General features: G+C 36.9%; 1 protein-coding gene across 7 annotated transcripts in view; it reads left to right on the top strand.

Annotated features, from left to right (window-relative positions):
- Positions 1-27,327, top strand: part of KDM1A (lysine demethylase 1A) — a 64,197-nt gene that overhangs the window by 7,600 nt on the left and 29,270 nt on the right. For 3 of the 7 annotated variants that reach the window (XM_063784872.1, XM_016956134.4, XM_016956144.4), the window contains exons 2-5: positions 3,686-3,851; positions 17,349-17,408; positions 23,322-23,455; positions 26,647-26,725. In XM_063784872.1, the coding sequence (XP_063640942.1) occupies positions 3,701-3,851; positions 17,349-17,408; positions 23,322-23,455; positions 26,647-26,725 (424 nt within the window). In that variant the 5' untranslated portion in view covers positions 3,686-3,700. Of the gene's footprint in view, positions 1-3,659; positions 3,852-17,348; positions 17,409-23,321; positions 23,456-26,646; positions 26,726-27,327 lie in introns of all 7 variants that reach the window. The other 4 variants (XM_063784875.1, XM_016956142.4, XM_063784868.1 and 1 more) reach the window with 2 other exon arrangements.

The following is a 27,327-nucleotide window of genomic DNA, read 5'->3' as shown; positions in this document are numbered from 1 at the left end:
CAATGTGAAAGTAAGAATAATTACCCTACTCACTCATAGTCTGCCTGTTGGGACATCTTTATGTCCTTGGTTGTAAGTAGTTGTAGAATCTCTGAAGTCTTTGGGGTTTTTACTTAGGGATGAGAGCGTCCCAATCCTTTAGGTTCAAAGTACGCATTCCTTTTCTCAGGGGAATGGTTTTTATTAAAGTTTGTATGATTCTTTCAGATGGTTTTAAAACTTTATTAAATGGTCACTTCTTGGCTCTGGGCAAGTTTAAAATTATCTAAAAAAAAAAATTTATTAAATGAGGAAAGCCTTTTTTATAAAATAAAATTTTAAGCAAAAATCCCAAAATAAAACACACTACTATTAAGTAGTATTAAGAAGTTAAAATTTATAACATTTATTTTAGTTGTCAGTCTATGAGAAAATGAGGTGAAGCCAAATTTGAGATTGGAAATTAAGCATGATAGTCTTCTTTTAGCCTTAGAATCCATTTTTTTCCCCCAGCGACTAGACCACCAGGGAAGAATCCAATTTTGTTTCTGTATTTTGCTTTGTTTATGAAGTATTGTGGCAGTCTGGTACTGATTTGACAAATTGTGCAAAAGGTAGAAGGTTGGTTTTGTTTGCTTTTTTTTTTTTTTTTTTGAGACAGTGTCTCGACTCTGTCACACAGGCTGGAGTGCAGTGTTTAGATCACAGCTCACTGTAGCCTTGACCCCCCCCCCCCCCCCCCCGCCCCCAGGTTCAAGTGATCCACCTCAGCCTCCTTAGTAGCTGGAACTGCAGGTGCATGCCACCACACCAAGCTAAGTTGTTTTATTTTTTTTGTAAACACAGGGTTTCCCTGTGTTGCCTAGGCTGGTCTAGAAGTGGGCTCAAATGATCCTACACTTTCTTCCTTCCAAAGTACTGAGATTACAGGCTTGAGCCACCGCTCCCAGCCTTTTTTTTTTTTTTTTTTAAGCTTGCTTTGTCATCTCAGGATGCTCTCAGTTGAACAGACATGGCAGAAGAAACTTCATTCTGAAGTCTACCCCAAATTGAGTTACCCAAGCAGCACAAGTTAATTGTGTTGGTGGTCTCTAAAGGATTAAGATTTGTTTTAACACATGAATGTGTAATACATTTAAAAAATTAAAATTCTAAATCTTGAAGAATCCTAGGGTTCTGTGAAGCAGTTTTGTTTTTAATAATACCATCAGATATTATTGCTTCTACCTGTAGGTATTTTTCTAATCTCTTTTGTTCCTAAAGACTAAGAACCCTTTCTAGACCACCCTTTTCCAAGTGTATTCCTTGTTAATTATTTCTTTGTCAAGGCATTGGATTAAACAATGTTGAAAAGATTGTTTTTGATGCAAAACTTAGCAGTACCATTATTTTCTATTTTTTTGAGACAGGGTCTGTCTCTGTCGCTCAGGCTGGAGCACAGTGGTGCAATCACAGATTGCACCCTTGGCCTCCTGGGCGTAAGCGGTCCTCCTGCCTTGGCATCTGCCTGCCTCGGCCTCCCAAAGTGCTGGGATTACAGGCATGAGCCACCACGCCCAGCCTTCTCAGTACCTTTAATGTGAATTATGACTTTCCTAGAGGGGGCCTGTAAAGATTGCAGTTTCCCAGACTTGATATTGGATCCTTTACTCCTTCAAAGGGTATAGTATCCAATGGAACATCCTTTGGGAAAAACTGAACTACAATAGAAAAGATTTTGTATTAGTCTTTGTTTTTGTCTCAAAATTTGCACATTGTCCAGTTCCATATTAGGTACTTAAGTCATTATTGAATGAATAGGATTGATGGGGCAGAGGATCAAAGGACTGAATCTTCGGGGAAGGGAAGAGTCAAGCACTATTGAGGGGTAAAAGGAGAAAGAAAACTGCATACTATAAAAGTTTATGGTCTATTCTGACTTCTCTCCCCCTTTGAAACTTTTTTTTTTCTCCTTGCTGCATTTTCATCCATTATCCTGAGACCTATTTCCACAGTTTATCTCAGTCAGTTAGGATAAAGTTTAATATAATATCATCTACATTTCTGGAGTCTTATTGCAAAGACCCTGTATGAGATGGTCACCTGATCAGGATCATTTAATTGCAACTAGATTTTCAGCTTTTCAGGGGCAGGGACACAGTCATAATTGTTTTCTCCATTGTACCACGTACTCAGTGTTCAGTATTTGAGTAGGTGAATACAATTATTCATGTATTAAATAAGATTCTTAGAGCATGGGTCAAAACTAGTCAGTTCATTCTTCTTAATTTGTGTTTCCATTTTCTAACCCAATCCCTGTTTTCAGTAAAACTCTTTTACTTCCAGCAACCAGTCCCCCGCCCCCAAATCCTGTGGTCCTATCATTTTAAAAAAAGAGCAAAAAGACAGTATAAAAACAGCTGGCCATCTAAAGCTATATCAAAGACATTTAGCAAGTTAAAATGTATTACATTCACTATAATCCACAGGACTATTCATCTTGGAAATGTAAAACATTAGATATTTGTGGAAACCATGTTGTCTTTGCTTTTTTTCCACATCTAATAAATTATCTTTTCATGGAATTAATAATAATTAGAATTTTTTAATTGATTCCATAATAATTAGCCGTATTTTCTTTTATTAGGAAGTCACAATGATGATTTGAGAATGTTCCAATTTTGAAGACTATCTGTAATACCATATTACACATTTTGGCTAACCAATCCATAATAATCTTCCCTGTCTTACACTCCTTTACCCTCAATGACACATTCACTAAGACTGCTTCCTCTTTTTGCTAATGACATACCTCCCTCTCCTTTATAGCCAGTGTGAATTAGTAGTAAGACCTGTATCCTCCATTTCCACGTCACTTACTCCTTAATTTATCTTATTTTTATTTTTATTTTTTTTGAGATGGAGTCTCACTCTGTTGCCCAGGCTGCAGTGCAGTGGTGCGATCTTGGCTCACTGCAACCTCCGCCTCCCAGGTTCAAGCGATTCTCCTGCCTCAGCCTCCCGAGTAGCTGGGATTACAGGTGCCTGCCAGCACACCCAGCTAATTTTTGTATTTTTAGTAGAGAAGGGTTTTCACCATGTTAGCTAAGTTGGTCTCGAACTCCTGACCTTAGGTGATCCTCCTGCCTCAGCCCCCCAGAGTGCTGGGATTATAGGCGTGAGCCACTGCACCTGGCCTCTCCTAAGTGAATTTTTAAAGCAAATGCACCTTTTCATAGTTTCAGTTTAACTGTTGTTATTTTCCACTCCATGCCCTCCATTTGGTTTTTGGAATTCTTTTGCTATTTTCCCCTGGAGTAGTAGTTAGAAGCACAGACTTGGCTTTAGACAGACTTGGTATTCTAGTTAACTATATTTTTGTCTGAGGGTCATTTTATTCTTTTTTTGGAAATTCCAGTATGTGAGCATGATACACACAATTAAAAAGGTTTTTGAGGAGTTGTAGAGAGCCTTAGAGTCAATGATTTGAATGTCAGTGCTATGATGTAAAACTTACAGATTAGTTTGAACCTGAACTGACACGAGATTGTTTCATGAGGGCTTTGTTTTTAATAACTACCTATTATGAGCTGCCTTGTTCCTTGTTGTATGCTTACTTCCCTTAAAATGTGAAGTTAACAATTTACATTGACTGATGGTTCCAAAAAGAGTCCCTAATTTTAAATGTTCACTGCATTTAGCTTTCCCTGGTATGATCTCCATATAGGTAGAGTACAGAGAGATGGATGAAAGCTTGGCCAACCTCTCAGAAGATGAGTATTATTCAGAAGAAGAGAGAAATGCCAAAGCAGAGAAGGAAAAGAAGCTTCCCCCACCACCCCCTCAAGCCCCACCTGAGGAAGAAAATGAAAGTGAGCCTGAAGAACCATCGGGTGAGTTGTAGTATCCAACCACAGTTCTGTTTTATCTTAGAAATAAGAATGAATGGATTTACTTCCATTCTGCAATATTATTTATGTCTTTATCTTTGGTTTATAATAAAGTCTGATATTGAGGCTCCTGCCATGTGTGTCTTTGTGTGTGTGTATACATATACATGTATATGTGTGTATGTATACACATAGATACGTACATACTGGTACTGATACTCTTTTTGTGTGTCTGTACATATACAGGAGGAAAGTAAAGGGTGGGAATGGAAGGACAGTGGCAATATAAGGTGGTTGGAAAGTAGGAGAAAATAAATGATTAGAGAAAACATACAGAAAGCCATATCCAAAGCACCAGACCTCTCAATGACAGTTCTGATTCAGAAATTGTTCTGGCTAAATAATGTGTTTACCACGTAGTTAGATACTTTCTGATAAAACTTTCATGGTGTGGATCGGTTTTGAGAAGTGCCTTTTCCTGGTGAACAAATGTAAAAATATATATAGGCCAGAAAATCTAGAAAGATTATGGGAGTCTATAGTTTTGGTTTCAGAGCTTCAAACAGCTTTAAAGAATTCTCACTAACATCCCCTCAATGCTGAGTACTAGCTTTCTGAGGATGGCTGGACCAGTCAGGGATACCTGCCTTTCTGTTTTGGAGAGACCAAGCAAAAGCAGTATTTTAATGAATTTTTGTATCTTGTGCCCTTAATGACATTTTATTTACTCTTTTTGACTTTGAATTTTTACTAAGTTCCTCTTCTTGAAATAATTTTTATGTTTCGAATAGCTTCAGACCCACACACCTCTCTGGTTCTTTTAGTCCTTTACCTTTTAAAAACAAAATGGTGGTTTCAGACCCCATCTGCTATATCTTGCATGACTTTCGTAGGTACCCAGATTAAGACATACTTCATTTGAGATGTTTTATCTTTTGTTTTAGCCTTTCTTTTTTAAGGGTTTTCTCCCCTATGGTGTTACTGTGAATTACCAGAAGCAGTACTGATGCTTCACTTTAGGGCATTACCAGTCAAGTGTTAACTTAGGTTTGGAGCTTATCAAAGTCTGGCTAAAACTTAAAAATCAAATTTATAATTTATAGGATTGTAATAAAGTGTACTAAAGGAATACAGTTTGAGAACATTCAGAAAAAGATTCTGGTTTCAGTTCATTCAAAAGTCAGGGGTTTTCTAAGAAGAGTGGTTTTCCTAAAACTTTCTTAAAATGATTTCTTGGGCAACTCCTTGTTTGAAGGTTTCTAGTTTCAGTAGTATATTACCTTTGGGGCTAATGTCCCGGGCAAATGTAGCTGCCTTTTTACTTTACACCTCTCGTTATTCATTTTTCTTCTTCCTCTTTCTAGTCTTATACATTTAGCTCTCTTCCTTCTGTTCTTACCTCCAACCTTTCCCTTCACCCTGTGCCCTTTTCTTCTGTGTTCTTTTTGGTTCTTACCTTTCTTCTACCTTTGCTGTAGACCTGCTAATGAGATACTTGGGGATAACCCTTTTAATGTCTGCGGTGGCTCAAGAGTGGGCTGACTTCTTAGTTCAAGGGCTCTAAGTATTACGCATTGATGATCTGATATCTCAGATGCTGCCTCACCTTTTTTGTGTGGTTGTGTCTCCAGTAAATAATTGATTTACCATAGGTTCCGAGTTGATAAACGTTTCTTTGAAAATTTTAAACCATGTGTTGGTGTTGCTGTTTGCTTTTTTCTGAAAGCTTTTTTTTTTTTTTTTTTTTTTAATTTCATAAACGTCAGGTATTGTTCCCACAAAAAGTAAACGTCTTAGCAAAAGGATTTAGGATTTGGGAGCTGTCTTTATTGTGTTGTAGTTAATTATAATGCAGTGGTTTAGTTTAAGTTATCTTTGTTTTTGGGGGGACGTTAAAATTTTAAGTTGAGGATATCTTCAATGCTTAGAAATGTGCTGGTAACAGCCAGAACTTAGTAATATATTATTTGTGGTTATGAAAATAGTGATTCTTCCTTTAAAACAACTTAATGTTTTTTTTGAAAATTTCTGGGGTGAATTAGGGATGTACTTTCCCTAGAAAAAAGTGTCAACTTACTAGCCTAAACTACTTATGTAGTTTAGCAATAGATTGGACCCTGATGGTGAATCATAAAATATTATCAGGTGAGTTAAATATTTGGACACTGTGCAGGGTTTCTAAGTCTTTTGTCTTATCTTGCACAAGAGTTTTTAGTCAAAAATTGAATGGAAGCATTGCTATATGACTATATTAAAAGCTTGAGAGAAGATATAGGTTTGTTTCGTTTTGATATTTTTGGAGACGGAGTCTTGCTCTGTCGCCCAGGCTGGAGTGCAGTGGCATGATCTCGGCTCACTGCAACCCCTGCTTCCCGGGTTAAGCAGTTCTCCTGCCTCAGCCCCCTGAGTAGCTGATTACAGATGTGTGTCACCACGCTCAGCTAATTTTTGCATTTTTAGTAGAGACAGGGTTTCACCATGTTGGCCCGCCTTGGCCTCCCAAAGTGCTGGGATTACAGGCATGAGCCACCATGCCTGGCCTGTGGGTTTGTTTCTCTACCAAACCTTTTCTTGTTCTCAGTCTTTTTAAAAGGCAATCACTAGAAATTATTCTGTCAAAAAATATAGGTTAGGGCCAGGCACGGTGGCTCCCAGCACTTTGAGAGTCTGAGGCAAGCGGATCACCTGAGGTCAGGAGTTCGAGACCAGCATGGCCAACATAGTGAAACTCTGTCTCTACTAAAAATAGAAAAATTAGCCAGGTGTAGTGGCACGTGCCTGTAATCCCAGCTACTTGGGAGGCTGAGGCAGGAGAATTGCTTGAACCCGGGAGGCAGAGGTTGCAGTGATCTGAGATTGTGCCACTGCACTCCAGTCTTTGTGAGAGCAAGACTCCGCCTTAAAAAAAAAATCCAAAAAACAAAACAAAACAAAAAAGTAAGGTTTGCATACATTTCATTCTTACCAACTTTTAAATTTGTTTAGAAATTTTTGCTTTGCTTTCTGCAGTGTGTTAATCTTAACAGGAAGTAAATATTTTGTTAATTATGAAAGCACAAGGTATTCTGAAGTCAGTGGGTCAAATTGACTGAATAAGGTTCCTCTGGGAGAGTACTGAGAGGAAGCCAGAATGGTGGGAGCCATATTGTGAATAGCCTTGGTTGACTAAGCCAGGCTAAGGAATTTGAGCATTAGGAGTGTCAGCGGTAGCCCTGAGGTTTTTTGAGCAAGGGGGGTTACACTGAAATATGTTTTTGGAAAGACCAATCTCATGCTAAGGGTGAACTAAAGGAGTAAAGAAGCTGAGATTGGAGAGAGAATTTAGGCTATTGGTCAATGGAAAAATGTTCTTAATATCAAAGTTGAATTTTTATGGAAAGAAAAAGTTTGGGTGTTTTTGTTTGTCTGATTGCACTTATATAATTGGAAGGAAGTTCTCTCTGTTGACCTAAATATTGTTTTTAGATTTGTCAATTTTTGACCATAAGTTAATGTGATATTGTAGTCCTATGGTAGTCAAAATGGGTAAATAATGGATTTTTCATACCAAATATTACTGTTTATATTTAAAAACTACATTTTGTTTTCCAAATATTTCCATGCATTTTTATACTTACTATACTTTTGAATATATTTGTTTTAACACATGATGGTTTTATTTGGTTTCCTAGTACCTTTTCTGTGAAGATGAAAGTTTTTTTAGGTCATGCCAACTAAACTTGACAGGTTGTCTTTGGAATTGAGTGTGTTTGGTTACTAGCAGCGTCACATAATAGTGGAGCGTTTATGAAATAGAGTCAAATCTCCATCAGTTGGACTTCATCGATTTAGAATAATTGTCCCCCGGTAAAGTACCCTTCTGTTTATTGGAGAAATGCCTTTCCTGTCTTTGCTCAGATTGTTACCCTGTGTACCTTACATTATTTTCCTCAATGAGTTTTGCATTCCTGTATTAACTGATTCTCCAACACTTACTTGGCTTTTTTATTTTCACATGGAAACATGACTCCATTTTTTTTTCCCTCCACTGCCTTTCAGCAGTTAAATTTTACCAGAAAAATCTTACTAGTTAGTTCCTGGATTTAAATTGTGTATTGGGTAACTTTTCACTAGAGAACTCAAGATACATTCTGAGTTAGAAGTAGCTTAGTTGTACATAGCCTGAGACTTTCATGGAAACTTATTCTAAAATAAGTAAAAGGACATTTGAAATGGGTTATTAAGATGCCTTTCTGAAGCCTTTTTCAAGTTAATGGATTTTTCAGTAGAGACATCAGAAGTGTGTGTGTATATGCATGTGAGTGTGTGTATCATTTTTCTAGGCTCCGTGATGTCCTAATCCTTAAAACTAATGAAGCCCAGAGGCTTCCATTAAGTCTTTGGTTAACTCTTCAAATAGGTTTTTTAAGATGTGATTGGTAACAAGTCTGTATTATAATTTATTTTATGGAATGACCATGGGAAGAATCACTTTATCTCCTTGCTTATATTCTTATTTGTACCAGAGGAAGCCCTCTTCTCTATTATATGTGGTAATTTTAAAAGTTTGTAGGTGTGTGTTTTAAAGAGATGTAGGCTGTTTTTGTTTGTTTGTTTGTTTTGAGACGGAGTTTTGCTCTTGGTGCCTAGTCTGGAGTGCAATGGCATGATCTCGGCTCACCACAACCTCTGCCTCCCGGGTTCAAGCAATTCTTCTGCCTTAGTCTCTCAAGTAGCTGGGATTACAGGCATGCACCACTACTCCTAGCTAATTTTGTATTTTTAGTAGAGATGAGGTTTCTCCGCATTGGCCAGGCTGATCTCGAACTCCTGACCTCAGGTGATCCACCTGCCTCAGCCTCCCAAAGTGCTGGGATTACAGGTGTGAGCCACCATGCCCGGTCAGGCTGTTAGATAAATTAACAAAAATCATTGATGTGAGAGAATGGTAAGATAAGAAATTTTGTGTGGTTTTAATAAATTTGGGGGCTTGTTCACATAATAATCATACTGTAGGTTGAAAATATTTTTAAAATTTACCTAAAAGGTGATGTTAACCTGAATTAGTAAAAATACTAAATTACAGAAAATACACAATGTATGGGTAGAAGAATTTAAAGATTCAGTGAAATTTGATCACAAATGCTGTTATAACGAAAATTTCATATAACAAAAGATTGAGGACCAAAAATTTGATGAATTATTTAGTAGAGAAAGTATTAAAAGGCAGAATCTTCTAGAGTATTCTATAGAACTTGGTATAATAGAATTTGATCAGAGAAGAGTTGAAGATTGTCTTACTTTAAAAGAAAAAAAATAAGTGGTACTAATATTTTCACCTTATATTAGTATAGTTCTTTGTTTATAAGATACCCTGATCTCTTCCCGGTGAGGCAGTCATACTGAGTGCAGTCTGGTGGTTGCCAAGCACTGAGTTTGGCAGCATGGATAGTAATGGCCAGAGTTCAGGTGAACCACTTTGTTTTTTTTTAATCATGCTGTAACTATTCTCAAGTGGCTAATCCCAGGCTTTCTCTCTGATTTCTCTCTCCATGCCTGCAAATGGAACCAGAGAGAAGGACTAGCTTTCAGGTTTAGTGAGAATTGACTCAGATTACCACCACAGGGAAGATGATAGGATTCTATTACATCCCCAGGCCCAGCAGGAGACCCTGTTTTGTAGGTTTACCAGAAGTGACTAGGGAGTTCATTCCTGACAGGGTTGTCTGTGTTGTCATTTTGACATGCTAGTGTAAAATAAATGCCTGAAATCATTTGAATTCTCATTTTATGAAGTATGATGCATACATTCAGAAAATAGGCATAGGGTTAGTTTTCTTGCCACGCCCCTCCCCGCCCCCTCACCACTCCAGCCTTTTTGGAACACATTTCAGTGTTCTGATTTGGATCTATGCTCCAAAATACCTTACTGGAGGGCTGAGGGAAAAAAGTGACAAGCTGAAAAGGTAATTCAACAGAATTCTTACATTCTTATATTTTGAGGCATTATGAATGGATCAAGATAAATACGCTATACAACACACAGTCCCCACTCTCAGATAATTTATAGCCTAGTATGAGACACAAGTGTAGACATAAATGCATAATGGAAAGCAAAAAACTCTTAAGTGTGATATCAATATAAAAATTCTAGAGGCACATAGAGGTAGGAAGGGTGAAGAGTAGAGAAATGGTAGTATGGAGGGCAAATTTTTTAAAAAATAGGCATTTTCTACAAAAAAATAAGATTCCCCCAAATGTGGTAGTTCCTCATTAACTTTATTCTACCAGTATTATTGTACGATGATAATTATTTTGTCACAGTCACAGTGCTGGATTCTAAGGGTTCAAAGAGAAAGAGTACATCCACCTGCAAAGAATTTGTAGTCCAGTGGCCTGGTGTGGTGCATGCCTGTAATCCCAGCACTTAGGGAGGCCGAGGCAAGGGGATCACTTGAGGCCAGGAGTTTGAGACCAGCCCAGCCAACATGGTGAAACCCCATCTCCACTAAAAAAATATATATATATACACACACACACACACAAATTAGCCGGGAGTGGTGGCTCATGTCTGTAATCTCAGCTACTCAGGAGGCTGAGGTACCAGAATCACTTGAACCGGAGAGGCAGAGGTTGCAGTGAGCTGGGATCGTACCACTGCACTCCAGCCTGGGTGATAGAGTGAGACCCTGTCTCAAAAAAAAAAAAAAAAAAAGTGCAATTCAGTTTAGGGTTACAGATGTTAGTAAGTAGCTACAATGAAGAAACTACAATAGAAATGTATAGAAAGTATGGTGAGAACTCAGAAGTTTTTATTTTTTTAATTGATAAATAAGATTGTATTTATCATGTACAGCGTGATGTTTTGAAGTATAAATACATTGCAGAATGACCAAATTTAGCGATAAACATGCATTACCTCACATGGTTATCATTTTTGTGGTGAGAACACTTACCCGCTTTCTTGGTATTTTTCAAGAATACAATGTATTGTGATTAACAGTAGTCACCATGTTGTACAATAGCTCTCTCAGAAGCTGTTTTTAAATAATGTTTCTCCCTAAAATTGGGTTTTGGAAATTTTGTGTTAAACATGAAAGGATGAAGCAGTTTTAGATCCTTGATTTTTAACTATTTACTGCTTTTGGTCGATAAGAACCCTTGAATCAGATGCTACAAGTTTATGTTTGGTCTTTGAGAGATTGACCTGCTTTTCTTAATGATGTCATTTCATTGATTTGTTGTACTTTTTATTAAGGCAAAATAGTAATTTGTTTAGCTGATCACCTTTATTTTTATAATTTATTTGAATTCTTTTTGTTGCCATTATTTATTGGGTCTGATCATGTTGTAATAGAAGAACAAGATACTTTGTAAGGATTTTCTCGTCTACAAAATGAGACTTGTTATGAGAATCAAATGAGAAAATGTGAAACCCACCTTTATGTGTAAACATCTTGTATTTATTAAGCAGAGTTGATTGAACGAAGAATAGGGTGGATTGGTGTTTTATTTAGAAAAAAAATCAGGGCAGCTTTAGACCAGACAGACACACATACTATGTTACTTTGGGAAAGTGTTTGTGGTGGGCCATTTTCAGTAATGAGTCGATTATGAAATAGATAACTTTTTAAGCATCTGGAACTGTTAGTGGGGGTGGGGGTGTGTGTGTGTGTAAAACTTAAATCTTGATAATAATCTTTTACGTTAAATCATGAGAATGACAGACTTTGGGACTTTCTAACATAGTTTTTTTTCTTTCCTTAAGAGAATAATATAATTGAAATTCTTGCATTGGCTGTTGAGTTATAAGAAATGTTTTGTAAGCTTTGTTATTAACCAGACACACCTTAAGCTTGGTAGTTGGACAACATAACATCTGAATTGTAAGCTTTCTCTGGAACATTTTGAAAAGTGAACACAAACCAAGACTACAGCAAAATAAGTAAGGATCAGGAAAATTTCTACTATGGAATGTGGAGGGAAATAATATGTGAAAAAGTAAATTCTTTCCATTGGCTTCTAAAGCTTTGCATTTCTCCCTAGCTTGTAGGGCCTTTTACTTTCTTTTGATAGGATCCTTGCTACTACCCAGTGGAAGTCTTCAAGCACATATCTGTGGTGTTATTGTTCTTTCAGCAGTTCAGTGGAAGTTCCAGGCAAGCTCCTACTTCAAGCAAAACAATTTTTCTTTTTTTCTAAACCTTAAGAAGGCTGTTTTAGTTCAGTATTTTACATGATACTGTAACCCAGGGATTGCTATTCTAGTTGGAACTCATAATTTCATTTTGACTGTTGCTCAGGCTGGTCTTGAACTCCTTGTTGTAAGTGATCCTCCTGATTTGGTCTCTCCCAAAGTGCTGGGATTACAGGTGTGAGCCACTGTCAATTCCTTTTTGAAACTGTGACTTTCCTTATGTTCATGAGATTAATCATGCATTTATGACTGCTTCAAATTATCTGAGCCTATTATTACTTCCATGCTATTTTGAAGTCTTTTAGCCCCATTCTTACTTCTGAGTTCTATTGTTTAATTTCCAACCATCTTTAGAACATTTCCATTTAATTGTATTAGCCAGTCTCCCAAATTTCCCATTTTGTTTGTAGCATTACTAGTCTTCTGAACTTAAAACCCTAGAGTCATCCTGAAAGTTCTTTATCCCTTTTACCAAGTCTGTTGTAAAGTCATGCATCTTACTGTGCAGTCTTTTTCATTTGTTAGGCCTTACCCATTTTTACTGTCACCTTTTTCTAGTGAATTTCAACTTGTATGTAAATTATTTCAATAGCCTTTGAATTGGATCTCCTTTATCTAGGTTTTCCCTCTAATTCATCTCGTACAAAGTGGCCAGATTAGTTTAACTAAAATAGCATTTGTTTTGTTGTCTTTGTGCCAAAGATCACACACTTTTCCTTCATTACTACTAAAATCACGTTCAGGTTTGGGTACTGGAAAGGGATCATTTTACCAATCCACTTGATCTCCCACTGCTTTTTCAGACCATCTCCTTCTGAAAGTAGGTACCGTGCAGTCCTCTGCACATACCATGTCTGTGCTTTTCTCTTTATCTTTGTAAATGATCTGGACCATAGTGGTGGTTTCACTGCCTCGCAGTCTATCCAGATCTCTCGGGAATTGTTCTGAAAGCTTCCCTGATTCTCCAAGACTGTGTCAGCTTCTCGTTTCTTAACAACAAAAGTTTCCTTGTAGGTATTTTTCATCTTTTCTCAACTAGATTATAAGCTTTTTGAAAACAGAGAGTCTACCTGTTCTACTTTTGTATTTGTGCTTTGCAGTTTTGGGGCAGATATAGTAAACATTGATTATTAAATAAGAAACTCAATTAGTGCGTTAATACGGTAGAGACATATATTCCAAGTTGGCTTTAACTTTTGAAATGTTTCTTTCACCTGCTAATTTATTAAATTCAATTGAAATCAGTAGGTTGGCCTTCACTTTTATTCCATAAATTTGGCCATTTTGGTAAATTTATCTTCTATTGGAAAATCGTTGCTTCCTAGATTTAGAAGTTTCTTAAAATGTTTGTAATTTGAATGTGATTCCAAGAAACTAGTCAAAATGTGAATCTGTGTTTCTGGAAACAGCCAACCAGTGATTTTCACCTCCTTGTTTGTTTGCCAGATAAAAGCATTTGAAAGTCAACATAGACTTCCTTTTAAGATGTTGGAAGAGTGATCTCTTGAGTATTTGAATTCAGATGAGAAAACATTCAGTAATGTGATTATAACTACAACACTTCACGCTTCAAGAAGGACTCTTAGATCTGAAGGTCTAGAAGACAACTGAAAGGCTGTTATGTAAGATAAATCAAAAAGATCTTCATTTTCAATTTGGAGTAGCTGTGTACAAATAAGCTGTATGAAGAGTCTCTACTTTAGGCCGATTGTGGTGGCTCACGCTCATAATCCTGTTGCTTTGAGAGGCTGAAGTGGGAGGCTAGGAGTTCAAAAACAGCCTGGGCAACATATCGAGAACCTGTCTCTACAAAAAAAAAAAAAAAATTAGCCAGGTATGGTGGTACATGCCTGTAGTCCTAGCTACTCAGGAGGCTGAGGCAAGAGGATCCCTTGAGCTCAGGAGTTCAAGGTTACAGTGAACTGTGATTGCACCACTGTACTCCACCCTGGGCGACAGAGCAAGACCTTGTCTCTAAAAATAATTAAAAAATTAAAAAGAGTCTCTGCTTCAAGCTTGAGGACTATTTTGTAGGTTTGGTGGTTTGGAATAAAAACAAAAGGGAGTTTCTTGTGTAGTGGTGCCAAAATCAAGGTGATATTACAAAGTTGCTTTTGAATATTTTCATTTTCTGTTTTGAATTTGCAGTCATGGAAAGCTAACAGCGCTACTTGCCTGCTGTTAATGTGTCCTGAGCCACTATCAGAAACAGAGTCCTAGGCTGGAAAGACCCAAAGAGCAGATGAATAAGGGATTTTATATATATCATAATCAGAGACTACTTGGATGAAAAGTTAGCTGCAAGCAGTGTTGTGTATGTGCTGTTTTTAAGAAAATGTTCAAGAATTGGTCTATAATATACTGCTAGTAAAGATGATCTTTCAGTTGTCTTTGGAGAAGTAGGCATCTTCAAAATACTCTCAAGTATGATTGGAGTGAAAATAATAACTTCATTCTTTATTTCCAAGCAAGTTAAACCATTATCAAGAGATAAATAACTTGTTTCTTAATTTAATTTTAAGCACTTTTAAATTTTGTTTTCCATCGTTTCTTATGTTATGTGGTACCTTCTGCTTGGTTTCTTTCTACTCCTCTGCTTAAATAATACTTTGGAGTTTCTTTTCTTGCTTTTTTTTTTTTTTTTTTTTTGGAGACCGAGTCTTGCTGTGTTGCCCAGGCTGGAGTGCAGTGGTGCAATCTCGGCTCACTGCAACCTCCACCTCCCGAGTTCAAGCGATTCTCCTGCCTCAGCCTCCTGAGTAGCTGGGATTACAGGTGCATGCCATAGCGCCTGGCTAATTTTTGTATTTTTAGTAGAGACAGCGTTTCACCATGTTGGTCAGGCTGGTCTTGAACTCCTGACCTCGTGATCCGCCCGCCTCAGCCTCCCAAAGTGCTGGGATTACAGGCGTGAGCCACCATGCCCAGCCTGGAGTTTCATTTCTTTTTTGACATTTTGTTGTTATGGGATCCCTTTTAAAAATCTTTGCAGGGTATTGAATATTTTCTGTATTTTCCCGCATTTTTTTAAATTAAAAAAAAAATCTTTTTAAGAGGTTTTTTAATTCCTTTCTTCAAAACCAGAAGACAAAAAAGACTGCCTCGTTGCCCTTTTGTCCTTGTTAACCTATTGAGTACGCAAGTCAGGGGTAAGAAATCCATCTTTTTTTGTGAATCAAAGCACCATTGATTCGCACACAAAAATCAGTCAAGAGCTACCTGTAGCTTAAATTAGTGAGTTTATTGTATGACATGTATTATAGTTGGAAAAGAAGGGAAATGAGAGGAATAGGAAAGATAAAGTAATTCAGGCTTAGGCTAGCTTCAAAGTGTGTGTTTTTTGTTTTGTCGGTTTTTTGCTGTTTTTATCTAAGTTTTTAGTGGTGAGATATCTTCATGACAAGAGACTGTTACTTTTATTTTTGCCAAGTCAGAAACATAATTTGAAAGATAACAGCTGTATTATTCCTAATCTTAAGTGTGATTCTTGGAAACTGTTTGTTTCATTGTTCTGAGTCCCTCCCTGCTCCCTTTCTTCCCCAAATAAAATTCAGTTTTCTGATCCAGCTTGGTTTTATTTGGAACCAAACGAAACAATGGCAACATTTTTTAAAAATCTATGAAATATATTATTATTATTATTATTATTATTATTATTATTATTTTGAGATGGAGTCTCGCTCTGTTGCCCAGGCTGGAGTGCGATGGTGTGATCTTGACTCACTGCAGCCTCTGCCCCCCAGGTTCAAGTGATTCTCCTGCCTCAGCCTCCCAAGTATCTGGGATTACAGGCGAGCACCACCACACCTGGCTAACTTTTGTGTTTTTAGTAGAAATAAGGTTTCACCATGTTGGCTAGGCTGGTCTTCAACTTCTGACCTCAAGTGATCTGCCTGCCTCAGCCTCCCAAAGTGCTGGGATTACAGGCCTGAGCCACTGCACCCGGCTCTACAAAATATTTTTTATGAATAAAGCCAGAATTTACTAAGAATGAATATATCTGATTTTAAGTTTATAGTAGAGTTTAAAATGTAGGACCTATATTTTCGAGATAAGTTTGCAGATTGGATTTAGTAACCCGATCGTCTCTTCGTGATTGTATGCCTTTTTCCAAGGGCTGTAAATAGGTATACCTTGGGCCTTGTCTGAGAAGCATAACCTTCTTGAACCTAAAGGACCCTTCAGACGAGAGCTTAGTAAAATAAGTTTAGAATGAGATTCTATTCTACCTTCATAACAGAGCATGTATCTTCTAGCAACACATTCTAATATCATTGTCAGAAATAATTTCTTATATCTAAGTATCTTTTTATTCTCTTTGTTGTTCCCTTCTAACTCAAATGGTGGAATAATCAATCTGCTTTCTTATTGGGGTATGTATTTTAAAATAAACTTTAATGAAGCTTGTCTGAGTTTATTTAGATCATTGGGAGGTGGTATTTTATATCTTCCAAAGATCACACTCATTTTCCTATAGTGTACCAGGTGACTAGAAGCTTAAGAGCATCATAGCATCTGTCTTGATGATAGATTTTGGAAGAGTTCAGAAGACAATCTATTCTTTATCAGATTGAATTTTCAAGCTTTGATTCTTTTCTTGAAGTTACTTCTACATATTAATCAGTGAGGAAAATTTCTTAACAAAGCTTATTATGTAGCATGAAGTAGAAGATTCAAGATCTTGCCTGCCTTTCTCTGTGTTACCACAAGTGTGTGTTTATCTACAGTACTTGGCACACACACACACAGTGTCTTATTGTGTGTTCTTTAGTTTTATTTAGGAAGCACTGGCATATTTAACTGTACTAGTGTCTACTGTGTATAGTAAATGAAACTTCTTTGGAGACTGAGTCTTTTAATTATACTCCTTGCTTTGAAGAGAAGGAGATAATTTTTCATTAAAATTAGAAAGTTAAACGGATATTAAGTTGATGCTGAATTGCAATGCCAGATTCTAGAGTCTATGTCACCTCCATTTTCAGTCTAGCAGCCGTTAGTAAAAGACACTCGGAATCCATTTTCCCCCATCCATACTATTAATATTAAATAAGACTGACAGCAAGGATTTAGTGATTAGAAATACTATGTACTTTGTTCCACTGCCTTTCAACAAGAATCAGCATGTAAAGTTGAAACTTCCTGACCAGAATTTGGAAGACTATGATGTAATTCCCTGGGCCTTGATTCCAGAAGAAGGAGCTCTCTGAATATGGGTTTACTAGTTGGTGGTGAATTCATGAGTCGCCAACTATTAGGCCTTTATGTCCAGATATTATCCTAATTTATGGAGTAAGGTCCCTGAGTTCTCCTCTTTCCTTCCACAGGGCAAGCAGGAGGACTTCAAGACGACAGTTCTGGAGGGTATGGAGACGGCCAAGCATCAGGTGAGGGTGGCATTAGATGCTTGCCACTTAGTAGCAAGAGCCGCCAAGTAGGAATTGATGCTTGCAAGTGTTTTTGGCTGTGGTATCCACATTTTAGCCAGAAGCGCAGGTGAAATTTAACCCACAGGGCATAACAGTATAGTAGGAGAGAGTGTAGCGAGAACAAAGGCAAGCAAAACCTTTTGAAGTCCTCAGGCCGATCTCAGCCCTCCACTCTTTGTGTTTTCGAGGAGATGGCGGGTACTTTTCTCCCCAGCAGCCTTTCTATTAATAGTAAACATGATATAGAACATAGACTTAGGAATCATGGGACCCTTAAAGAGAAATACAGCAGTATACACAGAGAGGAAAAGTCACAGGCTCAAAAGTCTAAAAACAAAAACAAACAGGACTGAGAGGCATTCTAGGACTAGTCAGAGGAACTATGTGGGCAAGTGACATCTTTTTAAAAATGGTTGTTACAGGGTATTGGGTACCTTTTTTCAGTTAACATTACGTAGTTAATCATTCTTCAGTTTAAACATTTTGTTTCTCATGTGAAAAATGTCTTTTGAAAAGTCTGAAATACTTTTTTCTGTTCAGACCAAACAGTATGAGATTTTTACTTCTAGGAAAAAGTAAAGAATTTATAGGGGCCACCATCTGGAACAGTTAAAATTTATCCCAGCAATCCAAAATAACGTATCTGGATTTCATCCTTTGTCTCTTGAAGGATGTTTTTGTTCCATTTACTCAAAGCTGGTTCATAGATACGTTTTGATAGAATTGGAATAGGCACTACTTCACTTTTGGAGGTTGTCACTTTTCAACTGTCTTAAGTCTACTTTAAAATTATTTGTCTTGCAGTTTGCATATAACAGGTCCTGGGACTGTTTCTATTTCACTCTCTTGAATTAAAGGTAGTTCATTGTTGATACAGCAATTAGTAATAAGGGGATCCAGAATGTTAGGAGCAGACTTTTAAAAATGCTGTCCCAAGGATTGCAGGTTGATAATCAGTACATGGTTATCTTAGCAGAATTAAACCCTGTTCAGAGTCTAGATCTGTGGCATATAAACCTTGAAGAATGCTTTTCATCAAATGACGCACAATTAGATTTTCCATGGAACTGTTGAAGATCAGGGATGGCCTTTAGAGTTTTAATCTTGAAGAAAGAAGTTGAGTTTTCTTGTTTTTTGTTTCTGTTTTTTTGTGTGTGACTATTTGCTCTTTTGCATAAGTAAACAATATCATATATTGCTGAAAGTGAAAGCAGACTTTCATATAAAACAGTGTGCTGCTGATTACTGTTAGTAGAACATGAATTTTAAGTGTTTCCAGGAATGATGGTGACTGTTGTAAACCCTTCAAGATCTCTCTTCCGATCTTTGTCACGTTCAGAAGCATGCATTTGTGAAATGATCAATCAGGGTTAGAAATGTGCTTGTAAGAGATCAACATTCTTCTCTTAATGAAGCCAGATGACCCTCATGGGTATCTTGGTGCCAGGATCATATCTTGACTTCTTAAAACCCACCTCAAGTTGGTGTACACATCCTAAATCTTAGAGCTAGAAGAGAACTTGAGGTCATCTTGTCTAACTTCCTGCCTTCAAACAGTATTTTATCTCCCTTATTTTATGGATTAGGATCTGAAACCCAAAGAAGTTAAATAGATTGACCAGCAATACACCAGCAGTTCTGGAGAAGGAGAACCCAGGGATCTTGCTTCTTAGTGCAAAGACTATTCCTTACACCCTTAGAATCCTTTAAAATAGTGTTTACCCTAGAAATTAAAAAATCTGAAGTATAGGAGGTTGTACAATTCTCTTTTTGTTTTCTCTCTCCTCCCCCTATTCCTTATTCCTTTTATTTTAAAACATTCTAGGACTTGATATGATACATCTCTAGTTTTCTCATTTTAAGTAAAGTCTTTAATATGTAGATCACCTCAGGCTTTTGTTTTCACGCTAGAAATCTAGTTATAGTTATCTACTTGATATAAAAAATTAAAGGCAAGCAACTCTCATGGAGGCCTTCTTTTCTTTGTTAATTTTTATATCTCTATTACCTTACTGCAGTCAAGATGCTACCTGTATCTTACACGAATCAAGAGGAAGTGATTTAATGGAATAGAGGACCTGTCATCTCACCTGCCTCTCCCGCTTTTTCTACTTCTAATTAACCTACTTCAAAAGGTCTAAATTATTCCTTCAAATATTTAACTACATTTACTATGTATTCAGAAAAAGTATAAGCCAGTCAGACCATTAGCAAGGGCAGTTCTGCTTTATAGTGACTGCATTCTGAAAGGTGATGCTGGAATTTCCTGTATAAAGGTGGTGAGCAGGAAGGAACTGAACAGAAAGTAAGACTGGTATTTAGGCAACTTGGAGCTTTTTAATAATTTTTGAATGTTTCAAAGACAACGTTTTGGAAACATTCTAAATTTTCAGAATACCAGATTCCATTACTTAATGGAAAACGCAAACACCAGAGTACAAAACTATCAGAGCCAAGTGTAAATTACTTCTGAATTAATGTGTACTGTTGGTACTTTTAGGATGTTATTAAAATCATTTGTATTCTAAAAGATTTTTCCTCTGAAAGAGATAGGTACTCATGAGTTAGATTATCCAAAATGGTGTCTATTACTTCATTTTGTTACTATCCTATAAGAAGGATGTTTTGATTTAGCTTCTCAACAGTTTAGGTTACAAATTAACATACATTTTTTTTTTTCTTTAAGAAAAGGTTAGCTTTTTATCTTGCAGGCTTTTCACCCTGGTTTTGATAATGGTCTTCATTCCTTAAAATAAGTATCCCTAAACACCAAAGGGAAGGAAATAATTATTGAGAGTTTTTAGAGACCATTTTTCATTTTTAAAAATGATATCAGAGTATTGAGAATAGCTAGTTTTCTTAGATGCTGTTTAGAAGATAGAGATGGAGAAGAATATTATTCCAAGCATACATTAATGTCACCACATTTAGTTTCTTTAAATGCCTTTGTTTAAACTTCTGATGTTTGATTTAAAAATACTTTGAAACTGCTGGATGACATATAAGTAACATTTCTTAATCATTACATATTCTCAAAAATTCCCCAAATTAGCCAACTACATTAGAGTGATTTTTGATAAGAACATCTGAGGCCAGGTGCATTGGCTCATTCCTGTAATCCTAGCACTTTGGGAGGCCGAGATGGTGTATTGCTTGAGCTCAAGAGTTTGAGACCAGCCTGGGCAACATGGTGAAACCCCATCTCTACAAAATATAAAAAAATTAGACATAGTGGCTTGTACCTGTAGTCCCAGCTACTTGGGAGGCTGAGGCAGCCCAGCTACTTGGGAGGCTGAGGCAGCCCAGCTACTTGAGCTCAGGAGGTGAAGGTTGCAGTGTGAGATTGTGCCCCTGCACTTCAGGAGCCTGGACAACAGAGGGAGACCCTGTCCTTCCCCCTGCCAAAAAAAAAAGAACATCTGTAGTGAGAAGCCAAATGTACTATAAAATTTGGTATTTTATCCTACATGATTTTTCTGTCATTGAAAAATAGTATTTTGCAGTAGGATGTTCAGTGACTACTTATTAAATGTATAGAAGATAATATAGCTAAGGAAGAAAACTACCATTTTTGGCAGGGAGAAGTGGAATTTAATAGAGATCATTGATTTTCATGTTAATAGTATATACTTATGAATTATACCAAGAATTGACCTATTTAGAGATACTTGGTTCAAATACTCAGGATTAATGTGTAGATAAGTTCTTTATAATGTGAGTTATTTTTAGTCTTGGTGGTTTTGTTTTGTTTTCAGTTTTTATTTATTTTGATTTGGGAATGGGAGCTGGGGACATCAAAGCCATATAGTTTAGAAAATTTCACATTACTGAAATAAACTGTATCCACAATAGTAAGCATTTCTTCTTTTCTTGCTGTAATTTCATGCTCCACCTACAATATGGCTTTTACTATTTTTTTATTTTTATTTTTTTTGCCCAAGGAATAAATTGTCCTGACAGTCTTTAATTTTAGGTATGGATTAGTTAAATGTAAGGATTGTTGATTTGATTTAGTAACGTGAGACACAATGTTTATGCCCTCATTATCTACAGTAGATGGATAGCTTTTTCTCCTTGTCTCTAAGAATAGTATTTCTTAATGTGTGGCCCATGATTAGCATTAGGCGTTTTTGCTTGACCACTTGTTAAACATGATTTTTTTCTAGGTAGTGTTTGCCATTTGAATGTCTTTGTGGAAACAGACTCCTTAATAGCTTAGCTATAATTTTCTAAGTTAACATCTTTACCTGCCTTGTTTTTTTAATTCTCCTAATCTTACTAATACCTTAGCATTAGTTTTGCTTCCATTATCAGTGCTTCCAACTTCTTGTTTTATGTGCTTTAAAATGATTATATATGGGCTGAGCATGGTGGCTCACTCCTGTAATCCCAGCACTTTGGGAGGCTGAGGTGGGTGGATCACTTGAGGCCAGGAGTTCCAGACTAGCCTAGCCAACATGGGGAAACCTTGTCTCTACAAAGAATACAAAAAACATTAGCCAGGCATGGTGGTGCATGCCTGTAGTCCCAGCTACTTGGGAGGCTGAGGCAGGAGAATCGCCTGAACCCAGAAGGCAGAGGTTGCAGTGAGCCGAGATCGCGCTACTGTGCTCCAGCCTGGGCGACAGAGTGAGACTCCCTCTCAAAAAAAAAAAAAAAATTATATATGGATATCTGGTGCCTATTTTGTTACTTATATGTAATTACTTAAATGGTATGGAATTTTGAAACTCTTTAAATCGAATCTTGATAGTTTTTATAAGCTGGTGGATAAGTACATCTATAAGATGATATTAGAAATACATTTGCATTTATTGTGCTTGTGTTTTTAAGATCACCTTATAAAGGTGTACTTATCCACCAATTTATAAAACTATCAAGACAATACCCAATTAATTGAAGAGTTTGAAAATAACATATTTTTTGGGAGGTTGAGGCAGGTGGATCACCTGAGGTCAGGAGTTCGAGACAAGCCTGGCCAACATGGTGAAACCCCGTCTCTACTAAAAATACAAAAAATTAGCCAGGCATGGGAGCGGGTGCCTGTAATCCCAGCTACTCGGGAGGCTGAGGCAGGAGAATCGCTTGAACCCAGGAGGCAGAGGTTGCAGTGAGCCGAGATTGCACCACTACACTCCAGCCTGGGCAATAAGAGCGAAGCTTCGTCTCAAAAAAAAAAAAAAAGAAAAGAACATATTTTACTTGCAGTGTATAGTGTATGTATACACTATATGTATATGTGTTATAGATTATACATAGTAATATTTGTAGTATATAGTAAAGCATTTCTAATGTTTCTGCCAGAAAATGTAAATTCCTTGCATTCTTCTGTCTTATTGTTGTCTGCTTAATTTCTCTCACTGCTTGCCAGCGTTGAATTATGATTACTAATGGATGATACTGTTGATGGGATTGTGATTTTCTGCTGTTGATTATTAAAGTCATCTTTCTGTTTCATGCTGTAATCCTAAAAGAAGGCATGTGATTGTGTTTTTCGCTCCACAGCTTCTTTTGCTTTCCTGTTAGTGCACTTTCCTTTATTCTGGTTCTTTAGTTTTAAATTTTATTGTACACCTGTCAGTAGTGCTAATTTTAATTAGATCATCTAATATGATAAAGTTATTTTATGGACAAAGAAACTATTTTAAATGCTTTGTCTTATAAGGTAGTTGTTTCACTCAGTAAAGTATAAACTTTGGAATGTTAAGCTCAAACAAGTGGCTAATATCTAAGGAAGTTTCAGCTTTTGAGACAATTGAAAATTTTTTAAAAAGATCAGTCTGTGAGTGAGGCAAAGGAATTTAAGCGTCATCACTACCCGTTTTGTATTCACTTGCACTTTTCCTAGATGTCCTTTGCTTTCTTCGTTAGGTGTGGAGGGCGCAGCTTTCCAGAGCCGACTTCCTCATGACCGGATGACTTCTCAAGAAGCAGCCTGTTTTCCAGATATTATCAGTGGACCACAACAGACCCAGAAGGTTTTTCTTTTCATTAGAAACCGCACAGTAAGTTTCCATTTCAGCTTTTTCACCTGGATTATAAAAAGTATATATGGCTTTGATAGAGAATATGGGAAAAATAAAAAGAGAAGAAAGAATTCTAAAATTATCTATAATACTATTATTACCCAGAGATAAACTTTGTTAATAGTTATTTTTCATTTGGGTATTTAAAAAATGTATATATAATTTTTGTTTTCATAAAATTGAGATCCTTCTTGGATACATTCTTTTGGATCCCTTTTATACTTCACAACCTCATAAATACACATTAAGAATATTTATTTAGGCTGGGCGTGGTGGCTCACACCTGTAATCCCAGCACTTAGGGAGGCCAAGGCAGGCGGATCACCTGAGGTTAAGGGTTCGAGACCACCCTGGCCAACATGGCAAAACCCTTTCTCTACTAAAAATACAAAAATTATCTGGGCATGGTGGCAGGCACATGTAGTCCCAGCTACTCAAGAGGCTGAAGCAGGAGAATCGCTTGAACCTAGGAGGTGGAGATTGCAGTGAGCCGAGATCGTGCCACCACACTCCATCCAGCCTGGGCAACAGAGTAGAGTCCATTTCAAAAAAAAAAAAAAAAAAACCTTTATTTAAGCATTAAAAAATAATAATAATAATCACTTTGTCCTTCCCTTTCAAGAGAAATCTTTACCCTGTTCTGCTCATCTTGTTCAGCCTCTTCCTCTGGCTGAATGATTTAACTTCAGTGTCTGCATAATATTTTGTCTGACAGTTGGGTTATAATTTGACTGCTGGACATTTGTTGCCGATTTTGCTTTATTATAATTAACTCTGGACAGTCTTATGCATTCTTCACTCTACCTGTTATTTCCTTATGATAGAATTCTAGAAGGAAAACTACGTTGTCAAAGGGTTATGAACACTTTTAAACGTTTTGGACATATTAAAACAATGATAATCTATGCTCCTATAATTGGCCAAAACCATCTCAGTTCTTTTTCATTTCTTGGATTACTGACTGCTTTTCACATTAGTCATTTGTATTTCTTCTGTAAATTTTTCTTTCATATCTTTTATTCATCAGGAATTCTTATTTAGCCATAGAGTAAGTAGATGAGGGAAAGGTGCTATTCAGAACATACTCATGTTACTCTAGGGTGGTACAACGCAGAAGAAATTAACCTTGTGATTCAGCTAACTTGAATATGAATATAGCTCAGAGATGTCATTGATATGTCTGCTTTTTAGCCACCACCAGCTTCTTTGTTTTGGCTATTAGATTGCAAAACCACTGCTTAATTTCAATTGTTAAAGCAATTGATAGGTTATCCTGGGTTTTTGTAAAACAGAAAAGAACAGTGAAGAAAAGATGGTGAGTTTTTTAAAAAGTGAACAGAAAATTCTTAGTGTGTAGTCTAAGGCTGATTTGTCTTATAATTGAATCAGTTTCTGTGTATAGCATATCAACATTTGCTCTAAGTGGATTTTTTTTAAGACAAAATTGTCATTTTTTTGTTTGTTTGTTTGTTAGTTTTATCTGAAGAGAGTTTCCACTTTTTACTTAGATTTGAGCGATGGATTTACAGGGATCTCTGTCTTCTCTGATTCACCAAAAATCCAGATTTGGGGAAGGGTTTCCCGATGTTAGATTTGTGGTCTCTGGCTGTGAAACAGAATGTAAATCAACCTCTACTGCAAGAATTTTATCAGTTCTCTAGTCTTAAACTATAATACTTTAAAACTGCAACTTTAGGATTATTGAACTAGACTGTGACCTAAGTGTTATTTTGTAGGAGGAGGAGGAGGAAGACTTGTGTTGGGAGTGAGGAACTTGGGCCCAGTGTGTACTTGAGGAAATCCATTTACCTTACAGTGGCCACAGAGTAGAGTATCTGTGTGGATTTGGTCATAATCCCTTAGTAATTTGGTTTATTTACATATAGCCAAATTAATTTCTTCTTGGTTGAAAGTTGTCTTATAGAGCAGTCTTTATTAATTTTTAGCTAAGACTTAAATATAGTAGTGTTTAGTTTGTCATGCATTTTGCAAGTATATACTCACTTTGAAGAGAATTCATTTTAGAGCCCATTGATTGTGCCATAATGTTTTTTTATGTCTCATCTGTTTTTTCAGCAGTATTTGAAATAATTGACTGCTCCTTTCTTCTGAAACACAGTACTTCCTTGGATTTGATAACTCAGTATCTGGTTTTTCTCCTGCCTCCCTGGGTGTCTTCTCTGATTGCTTTGTAAGATGATCCTTAACAATTGGCCATTATGTGGACTATTTGGAGTTCCTTCTCCTCTCGCCCTATTTTTTCCTCTAGGAACCCTTTTCAATGCATTTGACTTCAGTTATTACCCATAAGCAGATGACTTCAGACCTTCTCTCTCTTCTGAGCTCCAGACCCTATATCCATCTATTTTATATTTCTTCTTGTTATCTTGGAGCTAAACTCATTATCTTATTTCTTCTTTCAGTGATTCCATTCAGTGTCTGGCGTACCAACTCGCTTAGTTGTACCAAAATGGAGACGTTGTCCTTGACACCTTTCTCCCCAGCCTTGACATATCTAGTTGATCATTAGATTTTTGTGGATTTTATCCACTTAGTATCTCTGGAGTCATATAACCCAGGTTTGAATGCTAGTTGCTCCCTGCTAGCTCTATGGATTTGGCAAGTTACTAGGTGGTTTTCTCTTTTAGGCTAAATAACCCCAGCTTCTTCAGTAATTTACTTATTTGATATGGTTTTGTGTTCATCAGTTTCTTTTTCAGGAGTATAACGTCACAGTTTTAATTAAAGGAAAGCCCATGTTTGGGGCCTTAAAGTTAAAAGGATGATTTTATTTATTTTTATTTTTATTTTTTGAGATAAGCTCTTGCTCTGTTGCCCAGGCTGTAGTACAGTGGTACGATCATGGCTCACTGCAGCCTCGACGTCCCAGGCTCAAGCAGTCCTTCTGCCTTAGCCTCCTAAGTAGCTGGGACTACAGGCATGTGCCACCATACCCAGCCAGTTTTTATATTTTTAGTTGAGACGGGGTCTCACTATATTGCCTAAGCTGGTCTCAAACTCCTGGGCTCAAGTGATCCTTCCACCTCAGCCTCCCAAACTGCTGGGATTATAGGTGTGAGCCACTGCAGCCAGCTGAAAGATGATTTTAAAGATGGTCAAATAACATATGTCTATTTGTATGTAATACAATTTATGTCATTTAAATGCAGCTGCAGTTGTGGTTGGATAATCCAAAGATTCAGCTGACATTTGAGGCTACTCTCCAACAATTAGAAGCACCTTATAACAGTAAGTAGTGTGTTCAATAGGACTAATTTTGTACTGGATTGTGAAAATTGATACGTTCTTCTAGGAGCCTCATGGTTCCTTGATAATTAATTTTTTCATTCATATTTCCATGTTATTTCACCTTGTGCTGTGCAAAAATAAGTCTTATAGAAAACCTGTTTTCTATGTTTTTATTCGTCTTCTGGTCTTTAAATTGTGTTAACAGATGAGTTCAAGAGATTGCTAAGTACTCTTCCTAGACCTGTTGTCCAGCTTTGATCCATGGAATACTTTGGCGCTTCATGGCTCACTATCTGGTTTTCTTATTTCAGACTTAGCACCAACAATGTCTTGTGATGTTTTTGCCAAAGTAAATGAGTGTTATAACTACTTTGTGAAGGTTTGGTTTTATTCTCATTCCATTTGTGGTGGAATGAAATTCTTAAAAATTTTAAATTAGACAGACACAGTGATGTGCACCTATAGTCCCAGCTACTCAGGAGGCTAAGGTGGGAGGATTTCTTGAGCCTAGGAGTTTGAGTTCAGCCTGGGCAACATAGTGAGACCCCTATCTCTCAAAAAAATTAAAAATTAAATCAATACAATTCCAAATTATGTGTTAC

The sequence above is a fragment of the Pan troglodytes genome, chromosome 1 (assembly GCF_028858775.2).
Source record: "Pan troglodytes isolate AG18354 chromosome 1, NHGRI_mPanTro3-v2.0_pri, whole genome shotgun sequence".
NCBI classification, from domain to species: domain Eukaryota; kingdom Metazoa; phylum Chordata; class Mammalia; order Primates; family Hominidae; genus Pan; species Pan troglodytes.
This window is presented reverse-complemented; position numbering and strand designations above follow the sequence as displayed.